Below are 20,649 nucleotides of genomic sequence, written 5' to 3'. Positions count from 1 at the left end.
GTCATTCACTCTTTTTCAGGTGCAAATTAAAGCCTCATACTGATTCAATCAACACCTCATCTGTTATATATGACACAGACGATACTGCGGCAACCTGCCACTCTGGGACCACACCAAGAGTTTGGCGGAGATAAAGCATGAGTCACACACAGTTGGGAGGACACTCACACCCTGCGTCCAGTGTCAGGACGAAGGAATGCTTCAATGCATCATAAGGCTGAGCTCACACTCCACAGGTCATAAATTTGTTAACATCCTCACTAGTATTGTTTCTGCTCTGGTAGAGCTGCTCAGAAGTGTGTGTGTGTGTGTATGTGTGTGCTTGAAGGGAATCCATGTGAGGCACGTGTGGTGGTGATGTTGACTGGGTGCAGATCCGCTTATCACGGCTCTCTGTCCCTGTAGGCTCCACATGGATTCATCACATGACAGAGCCGGTGGATACACATAAAGAAGAGTCTTTGTTAGAGCAAACACACACTCTGTCTCCTTCTATTTAAGGCTAGCTCCAACTTCTAAGGACTCAGGCTGCTTATGAAGATGTCAACAACTGTATTACAGGGCCCTCAAGTGGTGGAAGTTAATAGCGCACCAGCTAAGACATGAAACAGCTGCTTTGCTGTATGAACCCCCCCCCCCCCCCCTACTCCATCCACAGCATAATCACAGCACCTGCATATTAATAGAGCAGGACTGATGCCATGGAATGAATCCCACTGACCCATATTTCCAGTGGAGCCCTGGGTGGGGAGGATATAAGGGGAGACTGGCACCAACAAAGGCTCCACTGTTGCTACGGTGATGTCATCATCAGTGACTTGACCTCTTCCCTCTGGCTCTCATTAATGTCCTGCCATTCAAATTCAATCAGGGAGGCATATGGTGAATGGCAACGACTGGTTTCAGTGTACTGAATCACAGGCTGCGTGAGTGTCATGATAATTAATGTAATTGATTCCAGGTTATTTTAATCCTGGGAGGGGCCGGGAGCTGGTGATATTGTAGCTGTGTTGAATAATGAGAGGTAAAACATTGTTTTCTTACTGTTAGCTACATTCTAAAATCAGTTATTGTACGTTCAGTTAAAGGAACACTGGTTTTACATATGAAGTCCATGAGGAGTATTGGGCTACATCCTCACTGATACAATTTCATTTTATGATGCCTATTTAAAATAAAAATGATGTAGTACACACAAGCATGTGCTTTCCAAAAAGAAGCTGTCCAAAAACCAACCATACTGCATTATGGGAGGTGTAGTATCCAGCATTTTTTATAGCCTGACCCTCACAAGGCACTAAAAGTCAGGGCATATTGGCCTGTGCTGCTTCAGTTTTGACCTCTCTTTTTTAATCTGTCATTTGCATGTCCCTCTAACTGTATGGGTGTGCAATACTAAATTTCTGGAGTATCCATTCAAGAACATTTTCATTGAACATCATTTTGTAAGGTCCAACTAATCACATGTTGCTGTTAGAGACTCACTCAGTATGACATTCATTTTGTTTTGAACTTATTCTCTCAAGTTAATCTCCAATAAATCTTTTGTAAGGGGCCAGTGTATAGAGAGGCTAAGTCCCTCCCTTCAGGTGGCCCCCCTTCAGGTGGCTTCCGAGGACCTTACACTGGATGAAAGACTTCGTACAATACTCAAGACAGTAATCATAATATACGGTATACTGGCTCCAACAGGCTGCTACACACCACCATCCAAAATAATCATTCGCAGATGTTTTCATAATCATAAATAAGCGTAATAAATTGCCATTATTATTATATTACTACTGACTCTAATATTATGCTTTGCTGCAGTTCTGTGTGTGGTTTACCCAAGTAACTGTACTCAAGCAGAAGCTTTTGCTGTAGGTACACTCAATGTGAAACACTGTGCTGTCTGTTTCATTACTTTCAAATGCATTAGGCTAGAAAGTAGAAAACAAGAATGTAATGTGAGTGCTATGTAGGTTGCATCACTGTCGGCTGTTATAGTTTTTGTTTAGTGTTAGTATCTCATAAAAATGTCAAAAAGTCACAGTGTGGCTGCTTTTCCTGGGCGACCCTTGATCATTATGCTGGCACCCTGCAAAGGCACTCAGTGATCAAAACTCTGAGAACCTTATAATGGTCAGTTAAGCTGTTAGGAGAGAATTCCTTCGATCTTATCTTACCTGTTGTGTTTAATCCAGCGACTCCTTGACTTTTTTTAATCAGCCGGGAAATTAAAGAACAAGCAAGACAAACAGGTATCTTACCTTCAGTGACAGAAAAAGTTATGACGTCACCTGTGCAACTTATGTAGTCTAATTATGTATAGTAAAACTTCAATTAATAGCCCGGACTATTATTTGTTTAAATCACTGAAATCAGCAGGCCTCTATTTGGGACAGGCCTTTAATTACTTTCACACAAAACTGTTCAGCAAAGATCAGGAAATACAATTAAATTATTTAATTAAACCAGTATGAATATTACTTGTATAAAAATTAGGCTTCAGATAACTTATAAATTACGAATCGTTAATTTGATCTAGCTCTGACAGACAGAGCATCAGAGAGTGTAACAACCTAGTACAAAACTGGGACTCAGTTGCAGAGGAAAACACAAAACACCAAGAACAGTTTATCAAATCCAAACCTTTACTAAAGAGGTCAGGGGTCAAACACATGACAGAAGTCAGCGAAGGCAGAAAAGTCAGTTCAGGGAAATCACACAAAAAGCAAAGTCCATAAATTCAAGCAGAGTCAAAAACCAAGAAATCAAACATGAGGAAAGGCTGGAGAGCATGAACACAGTGGGGCGACAATGACAATCTGGCAACTGAAACACTGGGATTTCAATACACAAGGGTTGATTACTAACTACACACAGGTGAGTGGAACAAGACACAGGTGACACACATGAGGTAATTAACGAAGGTGGTAAAACTCAGGAAGTAAAAGGAGCACTAAGCATGATGAAAACACATTTCAAATCAAACAGGAAGTGGACACAAGCACATGAGAGGCAAGTCTGAGGTGCTTTGCTTTGCTTGGCCCACTGCCCCAGCAACCCTGCCTCTGATAAGTGGATGAAAATGGATGGATGGCTGTTGACTACAGTACACACATATATATATATATATATATATATATATATATATATATATATATATATATATATATATATATATATATATATATATATATATATTTTTTTTTTTTTTTTTTTTTTTTTTTTTTTAAAATAAGGTCCCATGAAAGAGGAGGGACTTTGTCTCTCTGTTCCATCAGAACTGTTTGTCAGATGGTCGAATAGCTTTGGAAACCCCAGGCTGTTCTGTTTAAGGTGACGATGGATTCAATGACACACCTTCCAGCCACCACCTACAATGAGTCAGCTATAAAAGAGGCACCTCTGACCACCCAGAATTCACATGCTGCGACAGAATGCAGAGAATTCAGACTGGATTGCAAATGAATATATGAAAATATGTAACTGCAGATACCTTTGTGGGATATTCCAATATTTCTTAACCTTTAACAGAAGGCCGATCCATTGCTTTTCTTTGCTAAGTTAATTTAGGGTAAGCCACAAGTTTAAAATTACCTGTAAAATGACGATGCCACTCACCTAAGTCCAGACAAGAATCGGTCCAACATTTAAAAGTTGAAATGATTTATTTAATCTCATGTGTATCATTACTAATCACTTTTAAGTGATTAGTAATGATACACATGATTAAGTGATGAACCCTTTAAAAAGGGTTTTTGGGCAAACAGTCTTTTGAATTTACATTTCTCTTAAATTCAAGTGTAGCTTGTTTTCAAAAGAGCCCAGCAGCATTTCTCCTCCAGATTAAACAACTGCAAAACACTCACTGCAGCATTAATTGGGCAGAGCGCTGGCCTCTAGAGTCCGGACAGGAAGTGCTGGGTGCACTGAAGGTCAGAAGAAACTGGCTCGGATCAGTGTGTGTGGGTGTATATCTCCAGGAGGCAGGGAGAGGGGAGGAAAGGAAAAGAAATGGGAAATTGAGAAGGGCTGTGGAGGGAGAGGGAGGAGCGAGGTTTAAGTGAGACAGCAGAGAATAGAGAGAGAGAGAGAGAGAGAGAGAGAGAGAGAGAGAGAGAGAGGAGGGCTGGAGTGTGGGGGGAGTAGGTGGTGGAAGTGTTTTTGTGCATTGTGTGAAATGTGATCATGTCCTGGAGCCGCTCAGACAGCTGGGAAGTTCCCCTGCCCCTAGCTTCCAGCTGGGAACACTCTGAGGAGACACCAGCACTGCAGACCGTATACTTCCCTGCTTAACCCCTCATCTGCTGCTGCTGCTGCTGTGGAGGAGGAGCTATATATATATATATATATATATATATATATTAATATTTGTTTTTAGGCACAGCATATACAAAATAAACTGATAAATAAAATCACCAAATCAGCAAAAACAAAAAGAACAACAAAAAAGAGGTCAGCCGAGGGTCAAGGCATTTAAGCCTATAGATTACCAAGATGCCATTACTGCCATGTCATTACTGTTTTAGGGCACACTCTATTCATTTTAGCTGTTGGACATTCCAACTTTACTATTTTATTAAAGGCCAGTATTCAGTATGACCACAAAGAGAGACCACATTTGTAAAATTGTCTGTTTTGCAGCAGCCTATGCTGATTAAAGGATAACTTTGGCATTTTTCAACCTGGACCCTATTTACCCATGTAACTTGATCAAAAAGACTGATGTGAATAACAATTTTTGAAAGTGGTCCAGTATTGAGGGAGCCTGCAGCAGCCGGCAGCCACAGAGCGAGCTGTAATGGAAGCATATGGGGCAACTGAACATCGTTACTGTATGTCCATTAAAAGTGGTTATTATTAGTGCCTTTTTACCTTTCACTTGATCTGGTCTGTTTGTTAATGCCTCTTTAAGTAGAAGTCTCCTTCTATAATATCACAAGAAATCACAAGATGTCACTTGTTGCAGGAAAACAACAGTGGAAAACATGTCTGAGTTCTGGTGAAAGTATAATAATCAGAATAGTTTATTTTGAACGTAGTTTGGTGTTTTCTAAAAGATATTAAGTGTCAGGTTGAAAATGCTGAAGTTATACTTTAAGAGTAAAGGATAAATTGTCATTTGGAAGACAGAGAGATGGATTTGGACCGTAACTCAACGCAGTTGAATCTGATAAAGAATTATTCCCAGGTTTCCAAAAAGTAGCAATAAAACATATGAAACTGCCTCATGGTTGCGTGCCTCTGCGAACCAGTGAGGTTGCAGTTACTGTTTATGTCCACGTCTGTGAAAACATGGATGCTTCACACACTTCTTCCCCCGGCAGCACAGAAGATCTGTGCAATCAGCAGAGTGTCAAGGTGGACACCCAAGATTAGTGTCACCAATTCAGTATCTGATCAAATGTCTTCCCATCTGTTCCTGAGTTATGACGTTGAGTAATGGCAAGAAAAGTATTTTTACAGAACGTTATGATGTCACAGTGAAGTTGACCTTTTGACCTTTTGTATATAACATGTCATCACTTTATTATTTTATCCTATTAGACATTTGTGTGAAATTATGTTATAATTAGGGTATGTCTTCCTCTGTTTTATGAGGTCACAGTGACTGTTCAGATTCAGATTTCTTCATGTCATTTTCATGCTCCACATAAAAATCCAAAGTGTTTCACACAGCCCAACCAATCCATAAATACGCTTCAGTGCAATATGTAAATACAAATAAGAGCAATAGTAAATAAGCTAAAACTATGAGGCTGAAAGAGAATAATTAATATGAAATAATATGAATAAAATGCCAGTGGAAACAGCTCCATGTTCACCTGTTCTGATTCAGCAGTCTAATTGCTGTGGGGAAAAACTGTTCAACAGCCGATTGGTTCTTGTTTCACACTCCCTGTATCTTAACCTTTGACCTTTGGCCCTTGACCACCAAATCTTAATCAGTTCATTCATCATCGTTTGTGCTAAATATGAAAATATTTGCTCAAGGAGTTCTTGAGACATCGTGCTCACAAGAATGGGAAGGATGGACAACCCGAAAACATAATATAATAATAATAATAATATAAACATAACAAAAAGTACAGTTAGAGGAAGTTAACTCGATGCATTTTGTAATGTTTGTAAATGCATTTGCAAAGGCCCTATAAGTAACTTTACAATGAGTCAATGAGTGTACTAAAATTTAACTTTGTACACTAATTGAGTGCAAAGGCACAATCATCCGTGATCACTCGGGGGTGATGTTGCCTTTGCTGCATCTGCCCCCAAACTGTGGAACAGCATCCACCTCCCAATCAGATCTGCTCCCTCCATTGACTTGTTTAAGTCCAAGCTTAAAACCTATTTTTATTCATTAGTGTTTGACTCCCTCTGATGTGGCTTTCTTTGACGAATGCCTGTGTGTTTTGAATGTATGAGCTGTGTACCTGACATGTTGCCTTTTGTGTACGTGTTTTTAGCATCTTATTCCTTTTGCACAGCCCTTTGGTCAATGTGAGTTGTTTTTACATGTGCTTTATAAACACAGTTGAGTTGAGTTGAGCTGGTCAACAACCAGGGAGGACTGCCGTGGCACACCATATGTCCTGAGAGATAATCTTAATTGTAAATATAAGAATTAAGAGGACCCTGGAGTATTCAAGTCAGATGTGATTTCTTGTAACTACAATAAATGAGGAGAAGCTCTAAATAACAACACTGAGACGACTTGGAACTTAAGTCACATTTATTGATTTTAGCCAGTATGACTACCTTTACACAGACATCTCACCTCTCTACTGGAAAACAAACAAAACACTTTCATAGGATTAGTTCAGCAGTAATACATCAGACTCAACTCGTCTTCTCATTTTTTTTTTCGTCTCCATATTTTTGTAACACCCTGACAAAAGTTTACATGTTTGTTTTCAACTCTGTGTAAAGGTCCCATGACTGAGAAACATGCATATGACATTTAGCTGTAATCAATATGCCACTAATCATAATGCACATTATTGATAAGAATACAGTACTGCATGACAATTCAAATAAATACCAACATACAGGTGAAGTCGTTATTTTCATATAAAGATATCAAACTCTCATTATGGATCAATACTGAAACACAATATGACAATATAAAGTTTGCACAGCTAATTTTATTATCACAATGCTATCGCTTCCAGCAAACAGAAAACCTTTTCTTTCTTTTTTTTTTTAAATGTAAAACATTATCTGAATTGCACTTTTATCTCCTAGCTTCTCGTCCATATTGGTAACTTTAATGCCTCAACAAACAAGCGTTGGCTATGATGGCACTATTCAAGCTTGTTGATGCTAATTTTGTTTTCTGTTTCCTGAAAACATAATGCTCAAAAATGATGTAAAAAAAAAAAAAAAAAATTCAAGAATAATAATAATAAAAAAAAAACAACAAACAAAAACTCAAATTGGACAAAAAGAAAGAGAAAATGCGCTCTCTGCACATTTTTTCAACAATACTATTGATATCACATTACCTTCACCAAACAAAGCTAGAGATGCGTAGATGTTTCCAATAGTACACCGATCTACCCAAACACATTACGGATGCTTGGAGCATTTTGTTCAATAACAGGAGGCCAAAGGGATTTCATTTGGTTCCCAAAGTTTGATAAAAAAACAACCTTTTCGTAATACCCCTGAATTTATTGAGTGGGATCACTGGCCCGCAGAATTCAATACAATGTCAGTTTTATTGAGCTAATTTCAAAACTATCATCTCACTCATGCAGACGGGGGACAGTTCCCTTTGCACTTATTGCTGCTCACAGTTGAACCCAAAGTCCTCACCTATAAAAAAGTAAACATAAAATCCTAGTCTAAGATTCTCCCTTGAAACAATGAAAGGCACTACTGGTCAGAAACGAAGAACTAAACAAACCAAAAAACAAAACCCTGGCGCTCGGACGGAGTGCCATGGCCCCGACTACGTCTTCCTCAGTGACGGTTTGTCTTCTTTCCGAGTCTTGATTCTTTTCAAACCTAAACGGTGTACCAAGATTTGGCACGATAAACGAAGAGAGAATGAAACAATTCCAATTTGGAATTTAATCGTCGCACTTGCAGAGAATTCTGAAAGTCAGTGATCCCGTTTCAGTGGAACGCCCTCGGTAAGAGGTTAGGAAAAGCATATATCATACCACTCAAAATTTTTCCCAAAACACAACTTACCTACTTGAGTCAGAGCGTTGTCAAGTTTCATCGTGTTATTTTGAACTATTCCTAGGAATAATAAATACATGAAAAAACCCCAGAATTTGATCACCCTGGATTTTTTTTGTGTAGAACATGGCAGTAGAACAAACACAAAAGAACAGCATAACATATGTAACAAAACGATTTAAAAATGATTATTAGATGGATAAAATCTTGAGGATAAAGTCGTAATAGTAGGTCTGTGGTTTGTGGAGCCTTTACTGGAGTAAATAGTTTATGTAATATCAGATGATTCAGGAGGACGTATAATCCTATAGTGTTATTACCTATACCGAGTAACTCACAAACCATAGTTCTACCACACTTTCCTATAGGTTAATAATAGTCTGTTATAATCCAATATAATGAAAGTGCACAGATTATAAAAACAATAAACTAAAACAAAACCAAAAAAAGGATGAAACCAGACCAAACAGCTTGTTGATTTACACTGAGAAAAAGACATCTCCCTTGGGTTCTCATTGGAGGGTTAGAGGCCAAACTCTGGTCAGTTCACAGGACCTGTGAGAAACTGACTTCCAGCAGCAGCAGCAGCACGCAAAGGTGTCATTCTAACAGCCATCACATTATAAAAGCAATAAGAAGGAAGCAGGACAGTTTATTTGACTGGAAATCAGTGTTTTCATTTAGCGGTTTTAGTCCAAATGGCCTATTAGTGCTAACTCTTTTCGGCGAGCTCAATCAGCAGTGAGAATGGACCTTGTGTTGGTACTTCGTCATCCGCGCGGAACTACTGTAATTACTGCAAAATGGAAGAAACAGACAAATGATCAGCGTTAGCATTACTTGTCAATTTAGAGCGACTGTTAACATGGTCAGCGGCTGAGTCCACACAAGACAAAGCAAGACGGCGGCTGTGGTTAGTCAGAGCAACGGAAGCCGTGTTAGGAGCCCGATGTTATGTCAGGAGCTTCGACATCGTCTACGAGTCGGTGACGAGCTGATGTGGAAGCAGTTAGGAAGCCAATGACTCGCGAGTACCAAGAGGACAGAGTTGAAACCAGATCCCAACACCACCCGAACCAAAGGAGATGGGTCTTTCTCATATGCCATGCAAGTTAATGAAAAAAAAAAAAAGGTTACGTTGTCGACATGCAGGCTTACTATAAATCAGGAACTGGATGCATCATGTGGTAAAACTCAAAGGTGATGTGGGAGGAGCCTGCAAGTAGAGGTAGGAGGAGCTTTTTCGGTGGCATGTTGTCATGACACCTGACAAGCCAGACATTGATTACAAACTAGACGGAGCGAAGTGGGATTTCGTCTATATCAGGAGAAGGGGGTCTAATCACAATCACATCCTGGGGTCTATCTACTGCTCAGTGAGTCCACAGAGCCTATACAAGCGGAAGGGTCACAGGCTCAACTAATTTGAATCAATGTCCTCTGGTCGATTGAGCAACCAGTCTTTCGGTTTCTTTATCTTTCCTCCATAAAAATTAACCAGGAGTTTCTCCCTCGGGGAAACCCCTGGACTCATTTCGCCACAGTAGGAGAGTCAGCTCTCGGGCCAGACATCTGGCTTTCTTCACCAGCATGTTTGGCTTTCTTATCTCCTCTCTCAGGAGCTGGTTTATAACACGAGTAGTTCTCCCTCCTCTACTCCCCGAACCTTTTCTTCGTCAGCGCAAACTGATAGAAAGAATATATCACACTTGTAAGTTAAGAGAATCTTGAACGTAAAAGAGTGATTGACCTCGAAGGGAGGTGTGTGTGTGTGTGTGAGTGTGTGTGTATGATAGCCTTGTCTCCATGCTGTGCGCTGTGGCTTACGGATGCACACTCAAGCAGGGTTGACCGCTGACATTGTTCCAGGAATATTTAAGCTCCCTCTCTTTATATCCGAGAGGAAGGAATACTGTTATCGGATCCTGCAAGATTATAACCTGAACGTGATCATATTAAGAATATAGATTTTCTTATATAGCATAGTGGTAGTAGAAAACGCATAATTTGATCAACCTTGCAGGATTTCCTCACATCAACCCTGCTTTTAGCGTCATAAAGCTAACGTGTCTATGATCCACAAGCAGTACATGGATTTATTAAACACAAGCCCCACTTATATTTTTTTTCCTATTTGCGTAATGCTAGCTTGCAAAGGGTTAAAGCTATTGTGGATACAAAAACAGTGCGTCGCTCTGTCCTCACACACCAGAAAACAAAAAAAAACAGGAAATGAGCGACCCTCCATTTGCAAAGGTTAAAAACATAATACACACATGAGGGCGCTTCATGTAAATGCTGATGCACACACAGGCAAACAGCGGGAACACTACACACGGGAGGACGTTACCTGACAAAAATATTCTTTCCTCACAGTCCCTCATTCTAGTTAAAGGGTGAGTGGTGACGCTGGGGGAGCAAGCTGCTGACAATCTAAAATGAGAGAAGGTCGTCATGGCGACCGAGCGACAAGACACAGGTTAGATACATGAGGAGAAATGGTTCTCAGCCACGTAAAACCACACAGAAATTATCTGAGAGCTCTGAGCGATCAGGGAGAAAGAGGAGAGGAGGGGGAGAGGAGCAAAGGAACAATGTACGCTCAAGTTGAGACACAAGGACAGGGCTTTACATCAACAGATAGATAAATATATCAAGTGTTTGGGTCGACAGGCACTTTTGCCGAGTGGTCGGTTGGTTTGCAGATTTATTGTGCACGTGTAGGTGCCGTTTTGATTTGTGCTCTTCTAGGATTTACTCCGTATTTAAAAAATCTTCTTTGATCAAAACTATATTGTATCTCTGTTCACAGTAATCTTTATATCCGCTTTAACAGAAGTAGGAACCTGAGGCACCTATGCTGAAGTGCACTTAATTTGGGTGTGGAGATCGATTTGTCAAACGTTCTTTTCTCTCTTATAATATGGCTCTGAAAGAATCCATCGCAACATAATGGGTCACATGGAATAGCCCTCCTGTAGTTCACCAGACACCAAATAACTCCTCTCTTTACAATGTAGAGCCCTGTAGTACGTGCGTTTGTCTTGTACCACACACCTGACAACAGAAAGACAGTTAAAAAAGCTCATAAGCGTTTTCAGCTGCGAAGCCATGCGATTCTATTGACCCTATTGTATTGGTGTGCTAGCATCACAGCTTTAACATGATCCTGAAATAAACACCTGCGGCCACAGGTGCTCCTTTTCTGCCCGTACAATTCCATCATAAAACCAGTAGCCAACCCACTTTTTGAATTTCTGTGTAGAATCATACTGTGCTCCCCCGGCAAGACAGCAGAGGGAGATTGCATATTTTAGTTGCTTTGTCTTCAAAGTTCCTTTTTCTTTGAGAGTGACCTGATTAGACAGTGGGCTGCTGGACACAGGTCAGTCCTGGGGGGCCAGGACAGAGAGGCAGGGAAGCGAAGGGGGCTTTTTTTTTTTTTAAAGGAGCACCAATGCCGACAGACACAAGACCTTCAGATCGACATCTTCTTTACAAGTCCCCACCCCCACGATGTGTTACTGTCACCAGGCAATACACTCAGGGGGCCAGAACAAACAAGCACAAAAGCTGCCACCTTTTACATCATACGTACGGCACTGTGACAGCGGAAAGAATAGACACTCCATTAGACCCACAAAACCCCCAATATAACCGGGGCCCTATAATCCACATGCCATATATGTCTACTACAGTCCAAACGTCTAGTGCACACTGTACATACATCTGCATTCCCCTAAGCGTTTACACTAGCACACACGAGCAGCCAGTTAGTAACACAGCAGTCCCTAGAGGAGCGCAGGCTGGCCAGGGAGCTAAGCGAGCGAGTGGGGCTCTTTAACACTAAGGCAGGGAGGGTTTGGCCTGTAGGCCCCCTCCCCTCTGTACACAGCAGTCCCTTGCAGACGTCTCAGCCGCCTCAGTCACAGTAGATCTTGTACTTCTCGCTGCAAAAGACCGGAGGGCCTCCCAAAATGCCGTTGGGCATAGCATTGTTGAGCTCTGGCCGGCCAGAGCCAGAGCAGGTGAGACTCTGACTTACGTGGGGGTTGTTGGAGGGGCCAATGGTGGCCTTGCTGCGGGCCTTAGCCCGGCCGGTGCTGCCTCCGCGGCGGACCTGCTCGTGGTCGAACTCCAGGTCTTCCAGACGCTGAGTCAGGGCCAGTTTCTGCTGGATGGCCATGCGCAGCAGGGAGTTGAGGGTCTTCTTCTCATCCTCTGCTGCAGCCAGCTGCCTCTGCATCTCATCCAGCTGAGTGACGTACTCGTCACAACTGCAACACAGACACACAGAGAGAAAACTGCTAAGTCAGATACACATTTTCCAGATGAAATAGAAAATATCATGCTGTTTTTACACCATCAGTAGCTTCCTGTGTCAAACCACAAGGGGGCACTGCCAGTTCCTATAATATCAAACAGCCTTTGCCTCAGTGGAGCAAACAATTCATTGCCTTTTTGTTATGTCTGCATTAAAGCTATATCAAAACTGCACAAGTGCATACCTGAGCTGCATGTTTGAGATCCTAACACCAACAATCATGAAGACAGAAACAACTGACGCACTTTCACCATAACCTTTCGCCTGGTTATACTGTTTTTTGGGTTTTTTTTTGGCACCACCAGGTGGAGCCATTGTTGCACAGTGCAGACCTGGTGAGACCAGCAGAGCTCCTGCATTATTTACTAATGATTTCATCATCTATTTCTGTCCGCCAAACTTTCCAAATGTCAGTGTTTTCAGCTCACTTTAAGTAATTTGAGCAGATACTTCACAAGATACAGCAACAATCTTTGTTCTTCCACAGCGGCCAGCACTTGGTGACACATGTTTGAACTGAATATTGCAACATAGCAAACTTCACCCTGTACCTTTACACTTTCTTTGAATTCTTTATATATTTCCAAAAAAAACTGTATACATGAAGAAAGGGATGCACACTGCACTTCGAACTGTCATTTGTGGATGCGCTAATGCACTTAAGGGAGCTACAGTGTGCGGACATTTCTTGATATTTTATTGCTATCTTTTATTGATGCAGCTCCTGCCTTAAAAGGTTTTTGGATACATGCGACTTCTGTGCTTTTAGTGCAAAAAAAAAAAAAAAAAAAAATCCTATACAAATCCATGTTTCTTGGGTTTATATGGCTCCTGCTGAAGGGTATAATTAACATTCATGAACAGGGGGAGACATATGAGCGTAGCTTACATCTTCTCTGTATAATATGAGGAGTGTATATGCGGCGGATGTTAAGAATAGATCACATACACAAAGGATGAAAGCATTAACCCAGGGGTCAGTGAGAAGATCCTGTGCACGTCACCTGAGGAACAGGCTGAGGAGGGGAGAAAAAATGAAGACGGGGACGAGAGGAATACGGTTCATTGGTCTGAGCTGTACAGTTGTTCACACCTGAGCTCCACTTTTCCAGTTGGAGTGAGACTGCATCACTTCAGTCCATCTCTTCCACCTGACATCTCTGTGCAAAATAGCACAAGATGTGACCACTGTCCCCCTACTGGTAAATATCACTGAGTGCTGCACTGCGACATTATCACCTGTCTCCCTGTGCCCTTCTGTGTGTGTGTGTGTGTGTGTGTGTGTGTGTGTGTGTGTGTGTGTGTGTGTGTGTGTGTGTGTGTGTGTGTGTCTGTGTCTGAGGCTGGGCAGGTATAGAAAGTGGGTCACCCAAGGGGATTTTGAGGTGGGGGGTTCCTATCTCCACTCTCCATCTGCTGCCAAACCTTCTCCCTCTTTTCATTGCATTTCTCTCATTCATCCCTTTTTCAATCACCTCCTCTCTCCTCGCTCTTATCTCGCCTCTCAGGCTTCTTCCTCCATCGCTTCCCTGCGGCCGTCTCCGTCTGTCTGCCTGTGACAATCACTTTCTCTCCCCGTCTTGGTCATCCCTACTTTCTGTGTTGCTGACAAAGCACTCTGAGTGACATTCTCCAGTAATGAGTGACACACCTCTATGAAGGGAGGGGTTGTTATGCTCATAAGCAGCGCCTTCTCCCACAACGATGCCACAATAAAACCGTTCCGTAATAATTTAGCAGGTGGCCTCGCCCTATTCTCCTTTCTGCGTCTGGTGTTTATGTATTTACTGTACATGGAAACGCCCCAACCTGCAGTGACACTTCACAAACGCTTTTATACTTCGAAAAACCACAAGAACGCAGAAATCTTGCTCACGTAATGTTGTTCATCTTTTGTGTTCTGATGTCTGCAAGCTATAACTGTCATTTTCTCATTAGGCATGTGGTGTTATTATTTGCTTAGTGGCTGCTTGAACTGCTGCACTGCAAAAAAAACCCTCCAACTAAGATATGTTATTGTTGAGTCGTAAATTATTTTCTGAAAACAAGCAGAAATCTCCCAGCAGGATCAGATTCCTGACCTGTTTCCAACTAAAATAAACTTGTTTTGAGTGTTTTCTGGATTCACGTGCGATTTTTAAAGCAGTTTGGGATCTCTAGAAGCTGCTCTAAGTTAAACTGTGTAAACCCACCTAAAAATTCTTTTCCTGTTTTCAGAAAAACAAGTCCCGAAGGCAAAATTTAAAACCCAAATAAAACACGAGCAAACGCAGATGTTTTTGCTGCTTGTGGGGCTGCACGTGGTTGTGCGGCACGTGAACTCTGGCCCCTGTCAGACCAACATACAAACACGAACCATACCCTCCCCTCTTGTGTATGCAGTTTGATTCCCAGTGGGACACACACCCAGACAATAGGGATCAGTGCTGCTTCATTAAACCCAGTATGAGATGTGGGGGGACGACCCAGGAGGGTGGTTTAGAGGGTAGGGGGGCTGGTGCGCCTTCAGACGGCTCAGCCACTCCAGCGTGGGGGGTGAGAGGCTGTGCGGTTTTTCCCGGGAAAAAAACAGAGGAGTCTATTCTATCAAATGGAGGGATACAATGGGGGCCTTTTTGGCCTGCTGATGGGGTGTGGTGGCACAATGGCTGAGGGGGGTCGGAAAGCAGATGAACAGTCATCATATTCACACCACAGAAAAACACTTTCTCTGTAGTTTGCTAAGATTATTTACAGTCGCCGGTGGTGTTTATAGCTCCAAAAGGAAACCTCAACTATTGCAGCATTCATGTAAACATGGTTGACAATCAATAACGCACAGAAACACACATGACCTCCTCAGCTGTTGTCTGGAGCTTGATTGGTCACGGTGGGATGGATTTCATAGAGAGCAGGGAGGAGGAGGAGGCAGAGTGATGGAGAGGGAATACAACTAAGAGCAGAGCGGCAGGATGATCGAGGGTGCACGTTTGAGGAGAAAACATGGGGTAATGGTTTGACTGTTAATCAGTATGAGCAGGAGCTGAGAGCATGTCGAGGCATGTCTTTGGAATGCGAGAGGCAGGAGCTTACTGTTAACATGACACCAGAGACTGCAGCTGGAGAGGCACACACACACACACACACACGCACACACACACACACACACACACACACACACACACACAGGAACAGAGAGAGAGGCACGTACAGATACTTGAAAAACATTGGACCCTGTGTCTCTCTCATGAAATTCTCACCGCACAAAATACACTTTCAAGTAACTCTAATCTATGAGAGGCACTGACCGCAGCATGAATTCACACAAAGGCTCTCACAAAAACCTACACATTCTTTCAATGTCACTGCACTGTACCACATCTTTTCAAAGACCACACATTTGTATCTGAGAGATTCCAAAAAATCCACCTTTGTCAGAGTGGTGATTAGCATAAAAAAAAGACTGTCAAATTAGACTCCTGGAGTGGGCTTTAAACTGAGAGCCTGCCTCCTTCCTCTCTTTCTTTTCCAGATGACTAGAGAAGCGGGTGTTTGGCGGTGAGGAAGGACGGAAGGGGGGACGGGGACACAAAGGGAAGGGGGGAGTGTGGGAAACCTTGCTCAGGCGAGTCCCCTAGCCTCTCAATGAGTCCCCTGACCCAGCTCTGCGCCGCATAGGACGGAATTTACATACCAATATGTGAATCTCATAAACAGACCGAGTGTAATTCATGCACAGGCACCACAACAGTGACAGACAGGGGTCGGAGCCTCAAGAGCCTCACCGTCGGTGGAGGAGGGAAACACATGCATTGATGCAGGCAGTAAACAGCAAGCTATGATGTGTTGTCATTATTTTAAGCCTCTCCAGCTGAAGAAGCTTAAAGACACAGACACTTCATAATGGCTCTACTTCTTTACAGCAAATATAATCTCACACCTTCCCTTCACTGCTGCCACAATGACAAAAGACACAACTCCCCTAGAGGGTAAAAATTATGTCATTAGTAGGAGTGAGATCTGGTTCCCTCTTTGCCCTGGTTGCCTTTGGTCCAAATGGTTTAGCATTACATCTACATCCTCTAACCATCTGGCTCTGCAGTGCGCCAAAAACCCATGACAACACACACTCTGCCATTTGCAGACGGAGGAGCTTTCCTCCTGTTACTAATTGATTAGATGCTGCAGGTATATGGAGTTACTTCAGCAAGCAAAAAGTATTGAGCTACTGTACGGTAAGACGAGGTGCTGCTGAGCTGACCACACATTCCCTCTGTAATGCCGTCTATCCCCTCCCTCCTCTTCTACCTCACCTCCCTCTGCACAGCTTGAGCTTTGCTGTGGATTGCGGGGGAGTCTTAAATGCACAAGGAAAGACTTTCTCAGCATCTCAGCGTAGCCATCTGGACTGGCGCTGATATTTATGGGACAAGTGGACACCTTAGAAACATTCACAAAGGCAACTCAAAATGATATTTGTGCACCCATAGAGGAATCACTCATTTTTTTACCTTTCCTAATATGTATACACACACACGCACACACACACACAAACAAAAAGTGTGTGAGCACTTAGCCTACTACGTGTTGAGGGGTGAATGTGTAATCCAGACCAAGATGAGGTGGGATTATGCACAGAACCTTTGACCGGCTTCTCCACGGAATCAGAAAAGATTAGCGAGTGTGTTAGCCCATCCCCACACACACACACACACACACACACACACACACACACACACACACACACACACACACACACACAAACACACACGCTAAGTCACTGTTCAAAACACTACTTAAGTGACATATTTAAATGATACCCAGATTAGATACCTTCTGTGCTCTACATTAGTCAGTATCAATGCTAGCATCCCTTTCTGACCGCGATTCTCGAAAACAAACAATACAAACAATAACACCACAGACGTAGTCAGCGTATGGTAAACAAGGATTACATTATGATGACGATCTTATCTTTAACTTACCTGCTTATGCAGTTGATGGTCTTTGTATGGTGCACGTGCAGCAGTTCTAAAAATAGCATTTAGTCTGCTTTGCTACTGCTACTTCTTCAAGCTAATTTACAGTAGCACAGAATACTGGCACACTTTGGGATTAGAATAAAAAAACAAAAACAAAAAAAATTCATATTATTTCTAATTTTGTGTCAGACGGGGTCACGTTTCTCACCGTGTGGCGAACATAGCTCGGAGAGACGAAAAGGTGGCTGCGTCCTCCTTCAGGGCTTTGAGCTCATTCCTCAGCTTCATCATGGTCTCGGTCACCATGGCCTTCTCGTTCTCATACTTGCTCTTCAGATTGGCTAGAGCGACTTCAGCTGTCTGTGGGTGGACGAGAAGAACAAAAGGGTCAGAGCAGCTGGAAGGCGTCGGGGGTGTATTTCCTGTCTCAAGAAGTCTGTTCATATGGACCACATCACCTATATATATTTTTTTCAAGCCACTAAGGCTCAGCAGCCTGTAGATGTTATTGTTAGCTGCTGGTTTAAAACCATAGGTGTGTGGTTAATGAGGGGCTTTCATGTCTGAGGTTTAATGGTCACTGAGTAACCACACACATACTTTAAAGGGCTACCAGAGCAACTGCACACACACTGTGTCTCTGGGTTATGGTTCTTTGTACTTTGGGCTGTTCTCCTCGTCCTAACCACACAGATACTGCGGACAGCTGACATCATTGCTGCTGTCTCCAGTGTTTGTTATAGATCTTGTCTGCAATGCATTTGCTGCGACAGCTGAATAGACCTGAAATAGCTGACACCCTCTTCCTCTGCTTCTGTCTTTCAATGAAAACTGACAAATGTTTGGGAACGATACCCACTTAGATGAACACACACTCTGAGTGCATAAAAGACAGAACAACGGACCTGCTTGTTGGCCTTGAGGACAGTCCTCAGGGTTGCGATCTGTTCCCTCTTGGTGCTGAGCAGGGACTTCAGTTTGAGGATCTCCTCCATGCAGGCCTCCTTGTCCTTGTCGGCCACGGTGCCGAGCTCCAGGGAGGCCACCCTCTGGCGCGACAGCTCTGTGGTGCGGTCCACGGCCAGCTGCAGGTGCTTGATCTGGTCTCTGATGATGGCCACCAGGTTATAGATGTTCATGGGCTCACGGCGGTGGTCGGACACGGGAGAAGGCAGCGAGGAGACTGGTGAAGGGGCTCCGTCACTCAGGTCGGTCTTAGCGGGATCGGGGAAGAGGCCCTTGGTGAGCAAGATGGGAGAGCGGCGACCGCGGCCCTCTGGGCTGCTGCGACCGCCCTTACCCTCCTTGTAGAAGTCGAGCATGACACGGTTGGGTGTCTCGTTGTTGCACATGCACACGTGGTTGTAGAGGGTGGCCAGTTCTTCGCTGAAGGTGACCAGCTCGTCCTGAGCAACACTTAGGCTACCCTGGGATTCGCCTGCCACATCGCTCAGCTGAGGACGTGGAGAGAAAAATTTAAATTAGAGTTTACAAAAACACCAAATCAAGTATTTATCAGGATGACAATATAAAAAGCAGCTTCTCACCTTGCGCAGCTCCTTCTCCAGCTTAACCTTCTCTTCCCTCTCTGACTGACAGGACTTCTCCAGAGTTGCCAGCTTCCCTCCCAGCGTTGTGACATCGTTCTCCAGACGGGTGCGCTCCTCTTCGTAACGTGACTGACAGGCCTGGTATTCTGTCTTCAGAGTCTTCAGTTCCTCCTTCAGCTCTCCTGCCTCAGACACAGCAACCTAGAGATAGAGAATATATAAAAAGCTGAGAATAAACAAAGACGATACACACTCTAAGAAGTCTGACTTTTCTCACTTGACAAAATGTCGATCACCTGATTTTGAATTTAATCTGACTCTTTGTCTCCTACCTTGTACTTGCACTCCAGAATCTCAGGTCCATTGATGTCCACCTCGTAGTAGTCTCCGTCCTCATGGCTGTCACGTTCTTTCTCGTTGTCCAAGGCAGACTGGCGCTCCTTGCTGGCCTGGAGCTTGCGGATGGCGTTGAGGTTCTCCGTAAGGCGGTTGACCTTCTCCTGATGCTCTGACAGAGCGCCGTTAGCCTGCTCTAGCTGTTTCTGGGAGTCCTGCAGGGTGGACAGCAGGTTGACCTTCTCCCGCTCCATCTGAGGAGAGAGGCAGTGGCGCACAGAGCGATCAGATGTGAGGTCATCACACTATATGTCTGTCATGAGAGTACAGTGCTGCACACATGTCATTTCACATTTGAATTTCTCCGTAATTTGATGGTGTGAATGACTCCTCCAAAGACAGATCATATTAAATCAGTGGATTATCTGTCATGTGGTAACTCGACCCACTATCAGGCTTGTGTTGCCAAAGTATGTGAGGGCTCATTGCCCAGTAGCCCAGCATCAGAGTCAGGGTGACCTTGCCACTTTGCTGGACGGGGTTCAGCTGAGCACTGGCAGAGATGCTTGACGGGTCGTCTTACACGCATGCGCACAGTTGTGCTGATGTAAGCACTGAGCTATTTCAGAAAACTGATCTGTAATTATCATGTACATGCTCATCTGAATACATTATTTATTAGTGCGGAATATGTTTCAAAAAGAGATGGAAAGTTTAATTAAGATGGCTTGTCATGTTGAAGAGTTCCCTAATTCACATTCCTTTATATCACATGATGTTCTTCCCATCTCACACTTAAAAAATGTCCATAATTTGAATAAAGTCAATACTGGCGCTGACACTCTCACATTATTTTAATTTGTGTGAAAGCTTGTGTGCACCTAACACATTATTTCCCATCCTACTCCTGCAGAATCCATATAGCATGTTCTTATAAATTCGCCAGGGAGGTATCCGAGGAGCGGATGTCTGGGATCGATCATTTGAGTACCTAATCAATAAAATGAGATAAGGTATGAGAGGGACAGAGCATGGCTAAATGAGTGAAGGAAGCCTTTTGTTTGCTCTGCTCTGATTCCTGCCTGGTATCTGTGGAATGACCTGGCAGGAGGCTCCAGCAGGCAGCATGACACGCTGCTGGGTCATATCAAACACAGGGCTTTGTCACAGCTCGCCAGATTCGGCACAACGATCAGGCTGAAAACCAGAGCGCTGCCCAGAGCAGTGCGGCACAGAGGTGACTTCAACTTTACACATTAATCCAGCAACCGTGTTTACGTTTGATGAAGGGAGGCAAAGA

At 43.2% G+C, this 20,649-nt stretch overlaps 1 protein-coding gene across 2 annotated transcripts in view; it reads right to left on the bottom strand.

The window, feature by feature from the left end:
• Positions 1–8,833: 8,833 nt before the first annotated feature.
• Positions 8,834–20,649, bottom strand: part of bicd2a (BICD cargo adaptor 2a) — a 43,468-nt gene continuing 31,652 nt past the window's right edge. The window contains exons 6-11 of one of the 2 annotated variants that reach the window (XM_033628531.2): positions 19,346–19,603; positions 19,011–19,214; positions 18,369–18,917; positions 17,672–17,823; positions 12,224–12,455; positions 8,834–8,974 (exon numbers count right to left, since the gene is read on the bottom strand). In XM_033628531.2, the coding sequence (XP_033484422.2) occupies positions 8,972–8,974; positions 12,224–12,455; positions 17,672–17,823; positions 18,369–18,917; positions 19,011–19,214; positions 19,346–19,603 (1,398 nt within the window). In that variant the 3' untranslated portion in view covers positions 8,834–8,971. Of the gene's footprint in view, positions 8,975–11,516; positions 12,456–17,671; positions 17,824–18,368; positions 18,918–19,010; positions 19,215–19,345; positions 19,604–20,649 lie in introns of those variants that run through there. The other variant, XM_033628530.2, reaches the window with a different exon arrangement.

The sequence above is a fragment of the Epinephelus lanceolatus genome, chromosome 8 (genome assembly GCF_041903045.1).
Source record: "Epinephelus lanceolatus isolate andai-2023 chromosome 8, ASM4190304v1, whole genome shotgun sequence".
NCBI lineage: Eukaryota > Metazoa > Chordata > Actinopteri > Perciformes > Serranidae > Epinephelus > Epinephelus lanceolatus.
Note: the sequence above shows the minus strand (reverse complement) of the source record. Positions and strands in the feature narration are given on the sequence as shown.